The sequence below is a fragment of the Sesamum indicum genome, linkage group LG9, assembly GCF_026168435.1.
Source record: "Sesamum indicum cultivar Baizhima isolate 11 linkage group LG9, ASM2616843v1, whole genome shotgun sequence".
Lineage (NCBI taxonomy): Eukaryota > Viridiplantae > Streptophyta > Magnoliopsida > Lamiales > Pedaliaceae > Sesamum > Sesamum indicum.
The window spans coordinates 25,071,676-25,089,540 of NC_142665.1; the positions used below are offsets into that span (position 1 = coordinate 25,071,676).

Below are 17,865 nucleotides of genomic sequence, written 5' to 3' on the forward strand. Positions count from 1 at the left end.
ATTTTTGATATAAACAGTTTTGTAGTCAGACGGATTGTTGAAAGAGTAATACTAATGCTGGAATTAAATTTGATCCAATCGGGATGAGTTTCTTAATTTGACGTTGCTATCTCATTTTAGATTCAATAATTGTGGTTTATTTACACAAATTATTCTTATTTTCTTGTATAATTACACAAACTATCTTTGCAATAAAAGAATAAGTATAATGCTGATAATGTTTTTAGAGGCGAATGTATAATTTTTTAAAAAATAAAAATCATTTGTATAAATGAATATGTTTATTTTTTCACAAAATAAAAATAATTTTTGTGAATAAATTCAATTGATCTTTCAATAATTATTTAAAATATACAATAGTCCAACGTTATATTTTGGTTATGGACTTGTCTCCGAGGAAATTGTTGTTGTGTAGGCGAACAATCCTCTTTATTTATTCCGTCAACGAACAAGCAATCTAATCAGACATATGACTGATACCCCATCTTTCTGGACAGAAAGTGATAACATACTCATCCGAAGCACAACTAGCCAATGGAGGAGGCGTTTGAAAGGCATAGCTAAAATAAGAGGGACAAGCATCCTTGAACAGCTGCGAATACACGCTAGGCTTGCACTTCTCCGGGCTACCGTACGCATTCCTACAACAAAACGAGTCGAGATTGAATGCCAAACATGCACTTTTGCACGCCACGATTTCCCCTTGGCCATTCAGGACCTGGAGCTCCGTTGGGCATGTAGCCTTCAAATCTTTCGAGCAGCCCCCAATTTGACATTTTGTGTCAGAGGCCTTCGTCCAGACGTGGACGGGCAGATTGTAGCCGTCCACAAGACTGACATCATAAAAATTCGGTTTCTTCTTGTCAACCTGCAACGTGAACTCAACTAATGTGGCTGGAGGGAGGCCTATGGCCCCGTTGCACTCAAGTTTTCCATCACAGTCCCCTGTTTCACAGGTAGGCTTGTGGTTTGTAGAGTCAAAATTGCAACCTGTGCGTGCCCAAATTCGGCCTGTCCAATTCCCTGGGGCCTGGAATTTTCTGATTTTTCCAGGTGGGAGGTAGAATCCTCCATTGGCAATGACGGGGTGTCCTTGGTTCGGGGCAGTGGCAGGCCAAATCGGAAAGGGGCATTTGTTACTCACATAGAACGTGCACGCTTGCACCTGTAAATTGCCTGGCGAATGAAATAGTCAGTTCATATGCTACAAACTATTAAATTACATGTCCATTTCATGATGTAAATACCTGATGAGATGAAGAGGCATACAAGGGCAAGAAATGAAGCCACAAATTTCTCGGGTAACATCATTCTACTGGCATTGGTTTGGCTGCAATACTGCACTTTATACCATTTTCATTGGAGGTTTCTTTGATTCCACTTCAAGATTCAAGATTGAGAATCTTTAAAACTAAGAAATTCACCGGTAAAAAATTGAAAAGGGAAACGCCAATTGTCCATGGTATACGCATAAATGCGTGATTCACTTGCTTTTAGGGTGAGGAAATACCCCCATAAAGCCAAATGTCTTTCATCATTTCATCTGTCAGCTGTCACCACTTACCTGATACAAAGGTTCAGTAGGAGCCTGGAGGCTGGAAGAACTTTATGAACAGGAAACAGCTTTCCCATTTTTTCTAATTCAATTGTTAAATATTCACATTCATTTTTACTTGTAAATATTAATTATAATTTTACTTTCGTGCTCTAACATAGAGCTGCGAGTTGAGGAGGACCTTTTCTCCACGAAATGAAATTCTAATACCTCAACAGTCGGAAAAGTCCGTAATTTACTTCTGCTCAGGAATCATGAGTTGTTGTTCTCATAGAAAATCTCTGAAGTCTGACATGTGAATTTTCTTCATAAATCATCACAGCAGAAGTGCAGGAATAAAAGTAAAAATACGAAAACCATTTTGAAAATACTTGGATCAAAGATTAAAACATAAAGAAATAATGAAATTGCAAATATTTAGTCAAAACTGTGGAGGAGATCAGAGTTTGGTAAAGAGTATCAGTCAGGGTTTGTTCAGAAACACGGACCAAATAAGCATTCCTCACATCTCCAAATTCCAAAAAAAAATAAAAAATGGAATAGAAATCATCAGAGACTTAAATACAAGGAATCATGGAGAATTTACCAATCATATTGTTGCAGTTTTTTTATCTCATCAGATGATTTCTGTTCAGAAGAAGAAGAAAGGAAAGCAAAATACAACTGGAAAATGAAGAAAGAGGCGTGCAATGCAATGCAATTGTGAAGGCTTCTCCACATATATTATATATAGCGATGGGGCGAGCAGAAACCCTAAAACGGGCGGCGGAGCGCCGTCAGAGCTGCCCTTTTGCTGGGCCTTTTTGTTTTCTTGACTAGTTTTAGTAAATCTAAAATTAGGCCCGACCCACAAAATATTTGGGTAATTGGGACGTTATTGCGGAGGATTTATACCGATTAGTCATTTCACAGGAGGGTAAAAAATGAATAAACCCATTTCATGCTTCTCATAAGGCTTGTAGAATGTGTGTGTTGTAACTTGACGATTGTCAAACTCAACTTGAGATTCGTTTACTTTTAGCTTGAGAAATTATCGGCCCATCAAATAATATTGTCGGAAATTTTTTATTTAAATCAAATTTAGTCGAATTAAACTATTAAGTGGTACCTCAAGTAGAACCAAACAATATAATAACTCACATAAAATGAGACAAACATTCACATGTTTGGTATGACTCGAACACATGATCTTAAATTTATTCTTTAGACCTTAACTTTAACCTTAACTATTAAGATAGGACAACATTTATAAATAAGTATATCATAAAGCAAGCATGATATACTTGTCATGCGATTGATTACTTTTCCTAAAACTATACACAATCACACTGTAAATGCATTGATTAAAATAATTTAGATGCATATTCATTTCAATGTTGTGAGTTAAATTTACTCATTTTTTGTTACAAGTAGGCATTGATGATTCATGATTTGTGCGAATAAGCATTAGCAGATTTGAATTGGGGTGGTGGGGGTAGTAGATGTGGAGGGAAGCAGTGAGCAATGATTTAGTATGGAGGCGTTGGTTGAGAAATTGGTTCAAGTTTTAAATACAGTTATAGTGCGTGTGGGTAATGGGTATCTTATTTTTATGGACAGCCATGTAATTACTTGTATCTATATTTATTGTTATCTTAAATGTATCATCAGCTTCACTTCCCTTCCCCCCATGGACCAATTCCAATTCCCACCACTCCCACAACATTATATTTGTAAATTTATCATTTCAAAATTGAAATTTGAATTTCATTTTTGAATTTTTGAATTTTTATTTTTCTTATTCGCAATACTCTAAGATCATCATTATTGATTGTAGAGTAATCTTGCTGGATTTATTTTTAGATTTTTTCAATTATAATTGAAAATACGAATAAATATTTCTAAGATATTCTTTGTATGTTACACCAAAATATTTTATTTTAAAAAATATGTTCAAAAAGATTCGAATGCAGATCAATTAATTAGACTATGAAATAATAAATTTTATACAAAGAAAGGTCTTTTATTAGAGTTCGAGTGGTGTAATTTAAATTTTATAGAAATTTAATAATTTTGTAAAATACAATTTTAAATTCCATAATAATTTGAAACCAAATTTAGAACAAGTGTGAGAATATCTTCCCTATTTTATGTTTGGGCATTTCCTTAGACAAGATAAAATACACCTAATTTTATTTTTTTTATTTTCACACTTTGTCTATGTATTTTTTCGTTTTCCGACTTTCTATATATAATATATATACATTTATATATATATATATATTATAAAAGAGACTGACAATGAATATTGATTTTTATCTAAAAAAAATACAACATTAAACATACAATATTTATATATAAAAGATATACAATGAACATTATTTTTATCCTCAAATCTCAACATCAAGCTTACGCCACTTATTTTAAATATTTTAAATTATCTTAAAATATAAATTTAAATATACTATTTATTTCCAACGCACATTATTTATCATCTCCAAAACACCAAAATAAAATACTCAAAATACAAATCTAAACACTATGGTTGGTTTTCACCTGCATAAAAGCATAAAAATAGGAAAGGTCACTGCGTTTAAAAGCTTTATCCGCTGAAAGCAACGGTATTGGTCGATATGTCATGTAACAAAATCTAATAGGCTTTTGTCTCCCCCACGCCGAAACACCACACCCCCACCCCCTGTTTTTGTAAGTATATATGCTTGTATGCGTATTCCTATGTATTTTGTCTCTGCGCTGTTCCATTGGGACAATGTATGACTAGAGAGAGAGAGAGAGAGAGAGAGAGAGAGGGGAGAGTGTTTGGACCCCCAATCCCACCCACCCCCATTCATTCATTGGGCTTCTCAAATCTTACAAAACCCACATTTCAAATTTGAACGCCCTTTTAAGTTTAACTCCGCCCCATGCTCACTTGGCGCCCGCATATCTCTCGCCTTTTCTTTGACTGCCTCGGCGTCTCCAATTTCCCAAAACCCCCCATTTGACCACCCTCCTTTTCCCTCTCTTTCTCTACCCTTTAAAGCAAACCAGCCCGTTGCTCTTTCAGTCATTTCCACAAACATTTTTTAGCTCATATTCTTTCCAATCATGAGCAAAGCTTTGGAGAATGCCTCCAGCAATGACCCCATTTCTCTTAACCTCGCTTTTCATGACCTTAGCATCAATAACAGCCCCAGCATTGATTTTTACAGCAGTACCGTAACTGGGTCTGATAATACTAGTGTAGGCAGTAGTAAAATAAGCGACGGCGGTTTTGTAGACAAGCAAGTGGATATCAAGAATGTTGAGGTGAATGTGAGTGGGGAATGCGTGGAGAGTGAAAAGAGTAGTTTAAGTTCGGTTAGTTATTGTAATGGCGCAGATGGGAATGAGGCTAGTTTTAGGAGTTTTTGCCCATCGAAACCTCATAAGGGAAACGACAGGCGGTGGGATGCTATACAATGTGTGCAGGCTAGAGATGGGCAGTTGAGTTTGGGGCACTTTAGGCTTCTGAAAAAATTGGGATTTGGGGACATTGGGAGTGTTTATCTCGCGGAGTTGAGGAGCATGGGATGCCTTTTTGCTATGAAAGTAATGGATAAAGGCATGTTAGTCAGTCGAAAGAAAGTGGTGAGAGCTCAAACTGAGAGAGACATATTGGGTTTGTTGGATCACCCCTTTCTTCCAACTCTTTATTCGCACTTTGAAACAGAGAAGTTTTCATGTTTGCTGATGGAGTTTTGCAGCGGTGGGGACCTGCATTTGCTTAGGCAGCGTCAGCCTGGCAAGCATTTCTCAGAACAAGCAGCAAGGTTAGCAATTGGTTTTAGTAGTATCTTACTCTATTTCATGTCTCCATTGTTTTAAGTCACTTCACATGCATTTTATCACAGCTTACTGTATTGGCTGTGGTTGAGAGTTTGACTGTGCAACAGGGATGAATTGCATGAAAGTGAACGGAAATTGAATGATTCATGACTTTTCTTGAAATTCTTTTTCGTGGAGTGATGATACTGACAGAATAGTGGAAGCTTCGATGTTTTGTTTGGTGGTTTGCTTTGCTGATCAGTTCATCAGATTGATGTAGTTCTTTTCCTTTTTTTTTTTTTTTTGACTATGGTGGGAGATAGAGCGCTTGAGGAGGATGAAATCCCTAAAAACATCGACTTTGTTTATAATCTAACCTGTTGTCAAGATAATTATGACTGATATATAATTGTTTCCTAGTATTATTTGAAGTGATGCCCATAATAATGCTGTCTTATACATTAGCTTGGCCAGATTCTGGTCGTTGGTTGCACTATTTTTCATAGGATCACATCATCAATTTTTTACTGCTAGAGTTTCAATTTTTATTGAATGTGAAACTGGCAGTTGCTATTTTTATCTGAATCATTTAACTATTGAGTTAACATGTCACCCGTCTAGAAAGAGAAAATTGTTGATACTGACTGTTAATTCATGTTTCTTTTGTTTGATAGGTTCTATGCTTCAGAAGTGCTTCTTGCTTTGGAGTATCTGCATATGATGGGGGTGGTGTACAGGGACTTGAAACCTGAAAATGTTTTGGTGAGGGAAGATGGCCATATTATGCTATCAGATTTTGACTTATCATTGAGATGTTACGTGAGTCCCACCCTCGTTGCATCCAGTGATGGTCCAGCTTGTACAATTTCGTCATATTGCATCCAGCCATCGTGCATTGATCCAGCATGTAAATTGCCTGTTTGCGCAGAGCCTTCTTGTTTCCAACCTTCTTGCTTTAAACCACGCCTTTTCAACTCAAAAGCCGTAAAAGTGAGAGGTGAAAAAACAACTTTGGCCAGTTTAGATTCTCTTCCCGTGCTTGTTGCAGAGCCAACTGCAGCACGATCTATGTCTTTTGTCGGGACCCATGAGTATTTAGCCCCTGAAATTATTAGAGGAGACGGTCATGGCAGCGCTGTTGACTGGTGGACATTTGGTATTTTCTTGTATGAATTGCTGCATGGGAGAACACCATTTAAAGGTAATGGTAACAGAGAGACATTATTTAACGTTGTTGGCCAGCCCCTGAAATTCCTGGAGGGCTCTGCTATTAGTTTTGCTGCGAAGGATTTGATTCGAGGTTTGCTTGCTAAGGACCCTCAGAAAAGATTAGGATTTAAAAGGGGGGCCACAGAGATAAAACAGCATCCGTTCTTTGAAAGTGTAAACTGGGCTCTTATTCGTAGCACAACCCCTCCTCAAATTCCTAAGCCAATAGATCTTGCGTTGCTAAATCAGGGGTTAAAGTCGTCTTTGCCATCAAATCACAAGGGTGCTACAGACTCAGAAAGGTCATCTGGTCCTTACTTGGATTTTGAATTTTTCTAAACAGATTCGACTCAATGTTGTATCAGTATTCTTGAGGCAGTTAGATTTCCATTTCTGATTTGTAGTTATATTTTAATCTAATAAGATATTTCTGTTCATAATTCTTGGTGCCATATGAAAATTGAGCACTACAATTTGCAAATAAACCATGAAATCATCATGTTAAAATAAATTTACAGTATTCAATTATTTCCTTGTCTGAAAGAGAGGAAAAGAATCACGCCTTTGTTTATGTCATCATGATTTTCTAATGTATATCAGAACATTGAGGTAGCTCTCAACATTGGTTTGAAAGGGAAAAGTGTCTGCCTTTCTCATGATGCTTCATCACTTTTTGCCAAAATGAACACTGGAAATCCTTTTGTTGCTTTAATCTGCGGATTCCTGAAAAAAACAAACTGATTGAGACAAATCGTTACATTATTACTGTAGAGTTGAACAAAAGTGTCAGTGAATTGGTTTTTGGTGTATTCAACACTGTGCTTTAATCTATGGGAGTCTGCTCACCTGAAGCTGAATGATTCCAGAGATGTTTTATTCCTCATAGTGGACACAACAGGCTTTTTCTCTTCATAGATGTGCTTTTTCCAGGATACTGGGCTATATGGACCCAACACCTTTCAACTTTACAGATGCCAAAATAACTCCTCCCTATACTTTTTGTCTTTGCTCATAAACCACTTCTACTCAAACTTGCTCTTGTTATTGGTTCCCCTTTTTTCCTCTTGTCTTGTTTCTGGGTTGTAGCTCGAAATTTATTACATTCTTTTGAGATACCATTGATGTTATCAACTAGGATTTACTGTTCATTATTCATCCGACAAACACTCCAATTTTGTTCAACAAGAAAATTCTATGGTAGACAAATAAGTGGTGTTTTCAATGAGTAAAAATTTGAGGCCGAGTCCACTTCAATCTTGGTCCCATAAGATAATGCCATGGATGTTACGGATATAATGTCTCTTTCTGCACGGAAATACCAATCCTCAGTATTTATATATCATAGAAAAATGACATTACTTATAAACTTTCCACGATTTATTACAAGAGATGTATTAACCTACCTCTTGGTGATATTGTTGCAAGGAGTTGTGTTCTTACGTATAAAAGGAATCTAGTATTAGATCGCTGTCGTTCCTTTGTAAATGCCGCCTTAGAATGTAAGTACTCCAGCGACTAATCAGGGTCTTCTTTTGTATTCTTTTACTGCAGTTACTGTGCTGATAATTTGGCCTTGTAGGAGCTCAGTGATAGACTAGCTAGTGAAGCAGAGCAAGAGAGTGCGCCAGATGATAACATTCCTGAACTTGCATGTTGGGTGAACTTGCTCACCGCAAACGAAACTAAGCGTGTCTTATAATGAGAAAGGTTTCATTAGGCTGCTACAAGAATACTCAGTCGACCTGGCAATGGAAATTAGAGTTCTATTGAGTTGAATGGTTCAGAGAATATCACCTATATAGTTACCAAGAAAAGTGTACACATTTTGCTCACAACTTCAGCTTAATACTTATAGCTTATTCCGCAGATCTGAATATCTATCTTCTGAAAATGAAAGCATTTTAATTTGCCTAATTATGACAATACGAAGGACTTTCGATGATCAATACGTGATTCATTCTTAACTTTACCTCAGATGGACCTGTAAAATGATAATTCAGCGAAGACTGTAGCCTAGTTTTGACCAACGTGGAATGAAAACCAATTCAAAATGTAATGAATATGCTGAAATAATGTCTTAATGTTGGAAAGTAACATTAAACTGCTCGATAATACCAATGAGAGTTCTGAATCAAACAATTCTGGAGAGCTCCGCAGCCCATTGATCTCATAACCAACAAAATTGTCCGTATTATCAAGTTGTGCATATAAATTAATTTGCAGCCTCATTCTTACAATATAGTTCAAAAGAAGTTAAGATCAATTACAGCTAAATTACGCATAAATTCCCTCTATCCACACACTCCTTAACTCAATGGCTGAGTCCAAATTACACTCTTCTGTTACATTTCCAAGTATCAGTAAATGCGAATCCCACGGGCGCGAAAAGCACACAGTCGTAGCTGACATGGATGGAACTTTGCTCATAGGCCGCAGTTCATTTCATTATTTTGCATTAGTGGCCTTTGAAGTTGGTGGGATGTTAAGGCTTCTTTTCTTGCTCTTGGCATCTCCATTAGCTGGAATTCTGTACTATTTCATCTCAGAATCCGCAGGCATTCGTGTACTAATATTTGCAACATTTGCGGGCATGAAAGTCTCCGATATTGAGTCAGTTGGGCGTGCTGTTTTGCCTAAATTTTACTCCGGTGACTTGCATCCCGAGACATGGCGTGTTTTCTCGTCGTGTGGGATGAAATGCGTGCTAACAGCGAACCCCCGCATCATGGTGGAGGCCTTCCTGAAAGAGTATTTAGGTGCTGATTTGATTATAGGGACTGAGATTTCAACGTACAAAGGAAGAGCCACAGGACTTGTTACTAGCCCTGGAATTCTTGTTGGCAAGAATAAGGCGGAGGGCCTTCGGAAAGCATTTGGGAATACCACACCAGAAATTGGGATTGGTGATAGAAAGACTGATTATCCATTCATGAACCTCTGCAAGGTAACTGTCATTTGTTTTCGTACGACTCAAATCCAAACAATTCATCCCAAGATTATCCATTTTCATGAACATGTATACTGACTGATTTCTTGATTATATATCATTTTCAGGAGAGCTACATGGTTCATAGAACCCCCAAAGTGCAGCCCGTCAGCCAGGACAGGCTGCTAAAGCCAATAGTATTCCATGACGGCCGGCTTGTACAAAAACCAAGCCCCCTAATGGCCCTTTTAATCATTCTATGGATCCCAATAGGCTTCATTCTAGCATGCATACGTATCGCTGCTGGGGCGCTCCTCCCAATGCCAATGGTCTATTACGCGTTTCGGGCACTCGGAGTTAGGGTCACCATCAAGGGCACTCCACCACCTCGGCCCGAAAAGTCCTTAGGCCAAACCGGCGTCCTCTTCGTTTGCTCACACCGGTCCCTCCTCGACCCAATTTTCCTCTCCACGGCCCTGGGCCGCGCTATTCCTGCCGTCACATACTCGCTATCCCGGCTGTCAGAAATCATATCACCCATCAAAACGGTTCGTCTGAACAGGGACCGGGCCAAGGATGCTGACATGATCAAGAAACTACTAAAAGAAGGTGACCTAGTGATATGCCCCGAGGGGACAACCTGTAGAGAACCATTTCTGCTGAGGTTTTCAGCACTTTTTGCAGAACTAACTGACGAACTGGTACCAGTGGCGATGTCTAATCGGATGAGCATGTTTCATGGGACGACGGCCAGAGGGTGGAAAGGGATGGACCCGTTTTATTTCTTCATGAACCCGAGCCCGGCTTATGAGGTGACGTTCTTGAATAAGCTGCCTGGGGATTTGACCTGTGGGGCTGGGAAATCAAGCCACGAGGTGGCGAATTACATACAGAGGATGATCGCAGCAACACTGTCGTACGAGTGCACCAGCTTTACTAGGAAGGATAAGTACCGAGCCCTGGCTGGGAATGACGGCAATGTGGTGGAGAAACCGAGGAAAATTGCAGCTGATAAAGTCATGGGTTCCTGAAAATTATGCGGATACGTGGGCGTTTGCTTTGTTGTTCCCATCTGCGCTCTGCTGCCTTCTGAGTATGAAACTGATAGGAGGATTAATGTCTGAAGGACACTCTGACCTGTTTGGGGCTGAAAGGAGATAGTGGGCTTAGTATCTATTGGGAGCTGCTGTGAGTCCGCGCATGCGCGTTTAAAAAGAAAAACCACTGATAGAATTAATAAATGTGTGGGATTGGTGAGAAGAGGTTATTTGGTGTACATAAAATATTGGCAATTGGTGTTTGCTAATGGCTACTCTTTTTGTTCGCTCAATAGAAATTTGGTTAGTACGTCTTTTTAGCCTAATACTCGTCACTAATGGGTTTGAATAAAGATTTGATTTCATAATATTCATTTTAATTTAATGAAAATAAAAATGTAGGAATTAAGTAGTTTTAGATATTATTATTTAGAGAATGGTGATGAAGAAAGTAGTAAGCAATCTCCCAAATTTCCCATCTCCAATACACAAAGACAAGAGTGGTTTGAGATGAATGCGTTGGGTTGTGAGAGCAAAAAGAAAGGTGCAACGAGTCTTTTCAAACACTACGGACAACCGATAGAAGTAATTTTGGAATGTGAAGTGGAAAGTGGTCATGTAATATAAAGTTTGTATATGTTTGTTTATGTGGTGATACAGACAAAAAGATGAGATACTTTGATGAGACTGTGTTGTAATATTATATCGTATCAAATTGAAGGCAGTGCCCCTGCCCCAGAGAGTGATTTATCCTTTGGCCCATATGAATATAATTGGACCCACGGCCCAATATCAACCAGATTTATTTTAATTTTCCTTAATTATAATTCTGCTTTGTGTTGAGCCTTGCCTAGACTAGACTAGACTCGCTATTTGCACCACGTACATTTTTAGGTGGAGTTTAAGAAAGCGTGTGTTCTAATTTATAGAAGCAGCAAGAGAGAAACCCCTAATTAATTGATCTAATCACACTTAATTATTTCAACGCCTACCCACCACATATTATTGTGATAATTGCCATTCATTTGCTAATGTTGCTCAAAGTTAATTCCCTTACATAGACCTCTGCGTCTTTTCAAACAGTTGTTTCAAGTAATTAAGACATCATTATTCTTTTGCTAATTCTAATTTGCAAAAATCTTTCAATGTAATTATACACACGAGACAAAGTAACCATTTTTCCTGAGCTTCCCTTCTGGATTAGACTATTACTGAAAATACCGCATTGAACCAGGAAACTTCGAGAAAAAGGACATTATTCCCACGAAATCTCAAATCCAGTGGGCGACCCCTTGTAATAATCCCCCTTTTCAGTTTCAGTCCAGTTAAATACAACGTTTCAAACACAAAGACACAGTCCAAGTCTATTTTCTTGAATTTCAGCACAATTAAAACCCCACCCACCAAGATTTCGCACCCCCACCGCTAAGAAAAGAAAACAGAGGAGATATTTTCAGAAAAGAAGGGGGAAAAAGATTGAATTTTTTACCCCTTTATGGACGCGAGATTTTTTCTTTTGATTTTTCTCTGTTTTCTTGTTCAATTCTCTCATGGGTATGTGATCTTTCTCCTTATATCCGCCTTTTGATTAAAAATGAAGAATGTAGATCAGGGCTGATATGTCTTTTGTTTTTATTTTTTGTGGGTTTACATCAGAAGAGAATCAGTGTTGAAATTGACGAGTGGTGGTTCTTTGGCTGCGTTTGATCCGACCCGGGTCACTCAAATCTCTTGGAACCCCAGGTTTCTTTTTGGATCTTTTGATTTACAGGAATTTTAAAATTTTAAATGGATGCATACATTTTATGTGAAATTGTCTGTTTTTTGTGATGAATGATGATATGGGTTTTGGGTGGTAACTGTTATTCTGCAGGGCCTTTCTGTACAGAGGATTTTTGAATCATAAGGAGTGTGATCATCTCATTGCTCTGGTTAGCCAATTCTTTTCTTTTTTTGCACCCTTCACTTTTTTAACTCATTGATGCTCCCCGGTTTAATATAAGACTAATGCATAAATTGAAATGCTTTTAAATATTAGTAATTATGTTTTATGGAAAAAGGGTCAACTGGCAAAATCCTTGCTTTCTTGCAATTCCCCTTTGGCTACTGTGGATTTATCTATTTGTGATTTGTTTGTGGGGGAGGAACGAACACAAATTATGGGTTCTTCCTTAATGTTGTGGTGAACGTGCTCTGGATTTGTATGAGTAGGCTAAAGATAAGCTGGAGAAATCTATGGTAGCTGACAATGATTCTGGCAAGAGTATAGAGAGTGAGGTCCGTACGAGTTCAGGCATGTTTCTGGGGAAGGCTCAGGTAAGCAAAATCCGAGATGCTGTGATGATTTTTAATAATTTGAATCTCAGGGCCCCAATTGCATGTATCTTATGACTGAATGGTTGGTTTGGATTTTTTGGTAAATCATGGTTTCACATTTAAATATCATTTATGCCCTACATCAGAAACAAAAACATTAGGTTCTTAGTTGCCCGAAATGTTAATCCTTTCAGCCTGTGTATGCTGATAATCCAAGGTGAATCTTGTTTTGTGAAGAAACTGCAGCCCGCATTATGTTTGCTTTAGTGTCGCATTTGTTTGAACATAAATCATGAGTTGAAGCTATTTTAGTTCGTAAGTATTTATTCGTGAGCTCTACCATACTGGATTAACATACCATTTCAATGTAGTTCATTGACATAACATGTGTCCAAAGAGATGGATTCTTACTTGTGCAACCTTTTCATCTGCCTGCTTCAACTTCACTGTTCTCTGATGTTAGAATACCCATATGATGAAATTTTGTTCTCTGTTTCTTGATTGAAGGATGAAATAGTTGCTGGTATCGAGGCAAGAATTGCAGCATGGACATTCCTCCCTATAGGTATTGTTGGAATGGCTTTGTTAGTGTTCCAGTGGTATTTCATCATTCAATTAAGCCTTCTTATTGATCTGATGAATCTGTTGTGCAGAGAATGGGGAGGCTATGCAGGTTTTGCATTATGAACATGGCCAAAAGTATGAGCCACATTTTGATTTTTTCCATGACAAGGCCAATCAAGAATTGGGTGGTCACCGAGTAGCTACTGTGCTAATGTATTTATCAGATGTTGCTAGGGGAGGAGAAACAGTGTTTCCTAATTCAGAGGTGAGTTTGTGATTCCTTGTTTTCTCTTCCTATAGACACTATATATAAAAATCCTTCTCTTTATTTGAATGTCTACTGCATATGCAGGAGAAAGATAAACAGCCAAAGGGCGATGACTGGTCTGATTGCGCTAAAGAGGGTTATGCAGGTAAACATGATTTGACAGTGTTGTGTATCCGGTAATTTTCTTCATCTTGAGATAAATTTCAGTGGTATATACATGCTTGGGGTAAAATGCTCTCTTGCTACCTGAGAGGGTGCTGATGTAAATAAAATACTTTTTAAGAGAATGATGTTGAGCGGTCTTAGAAACTCTGATTTATTTTTTTCCCCCTTGCAATGTTTCACTTGAGTGTTGATGAAAAGAAAATTCGTGTTGGTGTTGATTCATTCTGACTGTCATTCTCTTTTCAACTTGGCATGGCATTTTCACTTATTTTAGATCGATCATATCATTGTTCTTTAAGTCGATGGAGATAGATGAAGATGTGAAATGAGCAGCTTCCGCTTTATGGTGTCAATTGTATTAAACTGGTGACATCGTGTTTCTCGTTTCTTCTGTTTACAGTGAAACCAAGGAAGGGTGATGCTCTATTGTTTTTCAGTCTTCATCCTGATGCAACTACTGATAACACGAGCTTGCATGGGAGCTGTCCTGTCATTGAAGGCGAAAAGTGGTCCGCCACCAAGTGGATTCATGTGCGGTCTTTTGATACGCCAGTATCCAGTTCATCGAGTGGTGACTGTGTCGACGAGAATCCAAACTGCCCTGCATGGGCTCTTAGAGGAGAATGCGAAAAGAATCCTCTGTATATGATTGGGTCTAAGGAAGGCAACGGCTATTGTAGGAAGAGCTGCAAAGTGTGCTCATCTTAGTAACATTTCTCCAGCCTATTTTGCATAGGAAAAGTTGAAAATGTTCAGTTGTACATGAAAGAGGTCATTGTACTGTTTCGTTAGAACATTTCATCAACTCTAAATCAAAAAGTTGCATTAAACTAAAGGCCCATAATTTACTTAATGAATTGATTTTACTATGACCCTCTTGTGCTTTTTAAATGGTTGAGGTTTTTGTCACTGAAATAATCTTACTTCACCCGAGAGAGTCTTGTCTTAGCCTATGCGATTGTGCCTGCATTAATGTAGTGCTCTGCAGGGCAAGGATCATTGCTTCTTCCTTTGTGCTCTGGCAGAGAGGAGCTTCATTTAAGCCAGTAAGAGACCTCTCGAGAAATTAAAATTAGAGCCGTCCAAGAATTCAGTAAACAAGCCGCTTGGTGCCATTTTCAAGCATCTTAACGCAAAAACCCTTCACAAGTGTAGAGTACAGACTATGATTTGCAAGATCTGTCAGAAAAACCAAGAAGAAAGAAACTAGCTGCAAGCAAATGCTGCAAGAAGGTCGCCATTACTCTGAATATGTAAGATACAAATGCTAGCTGCAAGCTTTAACAAAAAAAGTTTCAGGCAATTCCAACCTGACTAGTCATTTTCTTGGAGCCAAGCAAGAGGAGAGAGAATTTGTGTGTGTGTGTGTGTGAGAGAGAGAGAGAGAGAGAGAGAGAGAGAGAGAGAGGGATTGCATGCGTTATTTTCATGTCATGTAAACCAGTTTCTTTTTTCTGATTCTTTGATTAAAATCATGCAATTGTTGTTAAATTGGAGCCCCAGTTACATGCATTTCATGCTCCCTCACTTGTTAAATGTCTTCCTTCAAATTTATGCCCGAAGCTTAAAATCACATCATCATTACATCAGTCTTCCGGTCCAGTCCAGTCCCCCTACTTCCTTTCCCCCTTACAGACAAAAACACCAAGTTATCTGTCCTATGGGGAGACCGCCTTGTTGTGACAAAGCAAATGTGAAAAGGGGACCCTGGACACCTGAAGAAGATGCAAAAATTCTTGCATATGTAGCCAGCCATGGAATTGGCAACTGGACGTCAGTCCCCCAGAAAGCAGGTAATTTTCATTTCTGAATTGCTTCAACTAATGTTGTTCGACGTAAAAATCTGTGTGTTTGCTTTGTTTCATGAGTTTGTATAGGCCTCAACAGATGCGGGAAGAGCTGTAGGCTAAGATGGACTAATTATCTTCGCCCTGATCTCAAACACGACAATTTTACTCCTGAAGAAGAAGAGTGCATTCTTGAACTTCACAGAACCATTGGTAGCAGGTAACTTTACATTTTATTTAGATGTCTAGCAATCTTTTAGAGCTTTATTTCTCTATTACTTTTTCCCCATATGCGCCCTTTCTGCCTCAGAAACAAACTGGTTTGGCATGGAAAAACCAGGAGATCTGCCACTTACATTTTGTGAAATGAAAGTTTTGAGAATATAATGACTTCGTTTAAATCAGATTCCCACTGCTTAAGTTCCATATCATGTGAAAAGCATTGTAATTGTCGTGCAATTCAATGAAGATTTGCCATCTTTTATCTGTTCTGATTTGATAATGTTGTTAGAAAGAAGTCGAATTTAAAAGTTTCTAAATAGCCATCCAAGGTTCATTGGCACTGTTTTAGTAGTCTGAGCTGCTCTACTTACTACTGGTTTTTATGATATAGATGGTCTCTGATAGCAAAAAGACTGCCAGGGAGAACAGATAATGATGTTAAGAACTACTGGAACACCAAACTGAAGAAAAAACTGACCAAAATGGGAATTGATCCCGTAACTCACAAGCCCTTCTCTCAGCTTTTCAGTGAGTATGGAAAGATCAGTGGGTTCCCAAGCACCAGGAATGGAAACCGGTTCCTCCAGAATTCCGCAGCCAATGAGTCCATTTGGAAAGCAGAAAACAATAGACAAAAGATTCAGAAACCTTATTATGATCTCTTGAATGATCAAAAAAATCATCCAGTGGAAACTGTAACTAAGTTCCAAGCCATAAACCAAGAATTCATCCAACCACACTTTTTCAGTGAGGCCTCCTCTTCTGATACATTTTCATCTTCAAATGGAGTCATGCATTTCAGCTGCGGACCATCTCACTCGTGTGAGCCCTCTCAGGTTCACATCGTGCCGCCTTCTCCCTTTCTGTGTAACGAATATGTTCTGGGAGATTCCTTTCCCTCCTTGGACAACACAGATCAAATTCCAGAATGTAAATACATGGGAATGCAGTATTTGCATAATGATTCTATTCCAGTGCAGGAATCTGGACTTATACATAACTTTAATGGAGACGAGTGCAGGGAAACCATAATGTCCTGTCAGGAGAATTCTCCTGGAGTTCTGGAAAAATGCTCTTCAATTGCTACTTCATCTGCTGCAGATTCATTTGTGGAGGCCATCCTGGCTCATGACAATGAAATGCGACTTCAGTTTCCTCACATTTTGGATGAGAATTATGATTACTGATTTCCCGATAGCTGGAGTTGTGTCAATGGTTTTGAATAATCTTCTTACAGTCGAAATGGCTGTTCAAATTTAGTGATCAGGACAGAGTAGAGTTATACAATGTTATAGAGCATGGGTCCATTGAGAAAACATTTGTCATAATATTGAAACGTTTCATGTTTTATGGCATCGTAGCTCTTGAGGATTTAGTGACTGGGCAATGCTTCGGAACCAAATTCCTATGTCAAAATTTCATAAATCAGCATATATAAGACTCCCTATGATGACCATTCAATAATACCTCGCAAGATAAAAGGAAAAAGAATAGAAAATAAAAATAAATAGGACAGTAAAAGTGAATTAATACCATATAACACACACAAAAATAAATAAATAAATGGCTTTAAATATATTGGAGGGGAAAAAAAAAAGAAAAAAGGACAAGAACGACCTGAACTATGTCAAAAAACCGTTATGTTCGTTGCAAGGGAAAACTAACGATAAAGGGAAAAAGGAAGAAAGAGCACTACTGAAGAAGACAAAACATATAGGATTTAGACGAACAACCTGGCAGGCATGAACACATTGCAGAGATCATCCTTCTCATTCCGGAGGCAGGGATCTTCAGGCCGCATATGGGACAGCAGGATTCAGATTCCAGACGTTAAGCCCCCACCACCGGTTGATAAATCCAGGGATTTCAACTACCATCCCATTCCCACTTCCAATTCTGGCGTTGTGAATCCGTCTGATTCCGTTCTTCCTCCTCCTGGTTCCAGATCAGAAGGTAAGCCCCGGAGGTCCGGTTTCGTTTCAATTTTTGGCTGCTGCATCGGCCCACATGCATCTTAAGCAAGCCCACCA

General features: G+C 38.4%; 5 protein-coding genes and 2 non-coding genes across 8 annotated transcripts; 4 read left to right on the top strand and 3 right to left on the bottom strand.

Moving 5' to 3' along the window:
• Positions 1-306: 306 nt before the first annotated feature.
• On the bottom strand, positions 307-2,261 carry LOC105177202 (Pathogenesis-related thaumatin superfamily protein). Its single transcript, XM_011100257.3, has 2 exons — positions 1,248-2,261; positions 307-1,176 (listed from the first exon to the last, which is right to left on the bottom strand). Exons 1-2 carry the CDS (start codon positions 1,309-1,311, stop codon positions 458-460), a joined length of 783 nt encoding a protein of 260 aa, XP_011098559.1. The 5' UTR covers positions 1,312-2,261; the 3' UTR covers positions 307-457.
• On the bottom strand, positions 1,794-1,883 carry LOC148787026 (small nucleolar RNA R64/Z200 family). Its single transcript, XR_016067614.1, has one exon. It is a non-coding gene; the product is annotated as a small nucleolar RNA R64/Z200 family (small nucleolar RNA).
• On the bottom strand, positions 2,100-2,182 carry LOC148787027 (small nucleolar RNA Z199). Its single transcript, XR_016067607.1, has one exon. It is a non-coding gene; the product is annotated as a small nucleolar RNA Z199 (small nucleolar RNA).
• Positions 2,262-4,246: 1,985 nt separating the features above from the next.
• LOC105177199 (Protein kinase superfamily protein) lies at positions 4,247-6,990 on the top strand. Its single transcript, XM_011100256.3, has 2 exons — positions 4,247-5,346; positions 6,016-6,990. Exons 1-2 carry the CDS (start codon positions 4,643-4,645, stop codon positions 6,887-6,889), a joined length of 1,578 nt encoding a protein of 525 aa, XP_011098558.1. The 5' UTR covers positions 4,247-4,642; the 3' UTR covers positions 6,890-6,990.
• A 1,767-nt stretch (positions 6,991-8,757) lies between these two features.
• On the top strand, positions 8,758-10,731 carry LOC105177198 (glycerol-3-phosphate acyltransferase RAM2-like). The gene is made up of 2 exons (XM_011100255.3): positions 8,758-9,494; positions 9,605-10,731. Exons 1-2 carry the CDS (start codon positions 8,865-8,867, stop codon positions 10,505-10,507), a joined length of 1,533 nt encoding a protein of 510 aa, XP_011098557.1. The 5' UTR covers positions 8,758-8,864; the 3' UTR covers positions 10,508-10,731.
• Positions 10,732-11,741: 1,010 nt separating this feature from the next.
• LOC105177197 (putative prolyl 4-hydroxylase 7) lies at positions 11,742-14,698 on the top strand. 2 transcript variants are annotated; one of them, XM_020699010.2, is made up of 8 exons: positions 11,742-12,067; positions 12,173-12,256; positions 12,387-12,444; positions 12,725-12,829; positions 13,337-13,394; positions 13,483-13,658; positions 13,746-13,806; positions 14,227-14,698. In XM_020699010.2, the coding sequence occupies exons 1-8, from the start codon at positions 12,009-12,011 to the stop codon at positions 14,532-14,534; spliced, it is 909 nt and encodes a 302-aa protein (XP_020554669.1). In that variant the 5' UTR covers positions 11,742-12,008; the 3' UTR covers positions 14,535-14,698. The 2 variants fall into 2 exon arrangements, with proteins under 2 accessions (XP_020554669.1, XP_011098556.1); XM_011100254.3 differs by having other exon boundaries at positions 11,746-12,067; positions 12,170-12,256.
• Positions 14,699-14,837: 139 nt separating this feature from the next.
• On the top strand, positions 14,838-17,569 carry TDF1 (Duplicated homeodomain-like superfamily protein). The gene is made up of 3 exons (XM_011100252.3): positions 14,838-15,619; positions 15,704-15,833; positions 16,227-17,569. The coding sequence occupies exons 1-3, from the start codon at positions 15,301-15,303 to the stop codon at positions 17,020-17,022; spliced, it is 1,245 nt and encodes a 414-aa protein (XP_011098554.1). The 5' UTR covers positions 14,838-15,300; the 3' UTR covers positions 17,023-17,569.
• Positions 17,570-17,865: the final 296 nt, after the last annotated feature.

Bases quoted from the DNA above. Each gene is read 5' to 3' on its own strand.
- LOC105177202 (XM_011100257.3), bottom strand. From the start codon at position 1,311: ATGATGTTACCCGAGAAATTTGTGGCTTCATTTCTTGCCCTTGTATGC. The intron at 1,177-1,247 runs GTATTTACATCA...TTCATTCGCCAG, and splicing joins ATGCCTCTTCATCTCATCAG to GCAATTTACAGGTGCAAGCG.
- LOC105177199 (XM_011100256.3), top strand. From the start codon at position 4,643: ATGAGCAAAGCTTTGGAGAATGCCTCCAGCAATGACCCCATTTCTCTT. The intron at 5,347-6,015 runs GTTAGCAATTGG...TTTGTTTGATAG, and splicing joins TTCTCAGAACAAGCAGCAAG to GTTCTATGCTTCAGAAGTGC.
- LOC105177198 (XM_011100255.3), top strand. From the start codon at position 8,865: ATGGCTGAGTCCAAATTACACTCTTCTGTTACATTTCCAAGTATCAGT. The intron at 9,495-9,604 runs GTAACTGTCATT...TATCATTTTCAG, and splicing joins CATTCATGAACCTCTGCAAG to GAGAGCTACATGGTTCATAG.
- LOC105177197 (XM_011100254.3), top strand. From the start codon at position 12,009: ATGGACGCGAGATTTTTTCTTTTGATTTTTCTCTGTTTTCTTGTTCAA. The intron at 13,395-13,482 runs GTATTGTTGGAA...TCTGTTGTGCAG, and splicing joins ATGGACATTCCTCCCTATAG to AGAATGGGGAGGCTATGCAG. The intron at 13,659-13,745 runs GTGAGTTTGTGA...CTGCATATGCAG, and splicing joins CAGTGTTTCCTAATTCAGAG to GAGAAAGATAAACAGCCAAA.
- TDF1 (XM_011100252.3), top strand. From the start codon at position 15,301: ATGCAATTGTTGTTAAATTGGAGCCCCAGTTACATGCATTTCATGCTC. The intron at 15,620-15,703 runs GTAATTTTCATT...GAGTTTGTATAG, and splicing joins GTCAGTCCCCCAGAAAGCAG to GCCTCAACAGATGCGGGAAG. The intron at 15,834-16,226 runs GTAACTTTACAT...TTTATGATATAG, and splicing joins CACAGAACCATTGGTAGCAG to ATGGTCTCTGATAGCAAAAA.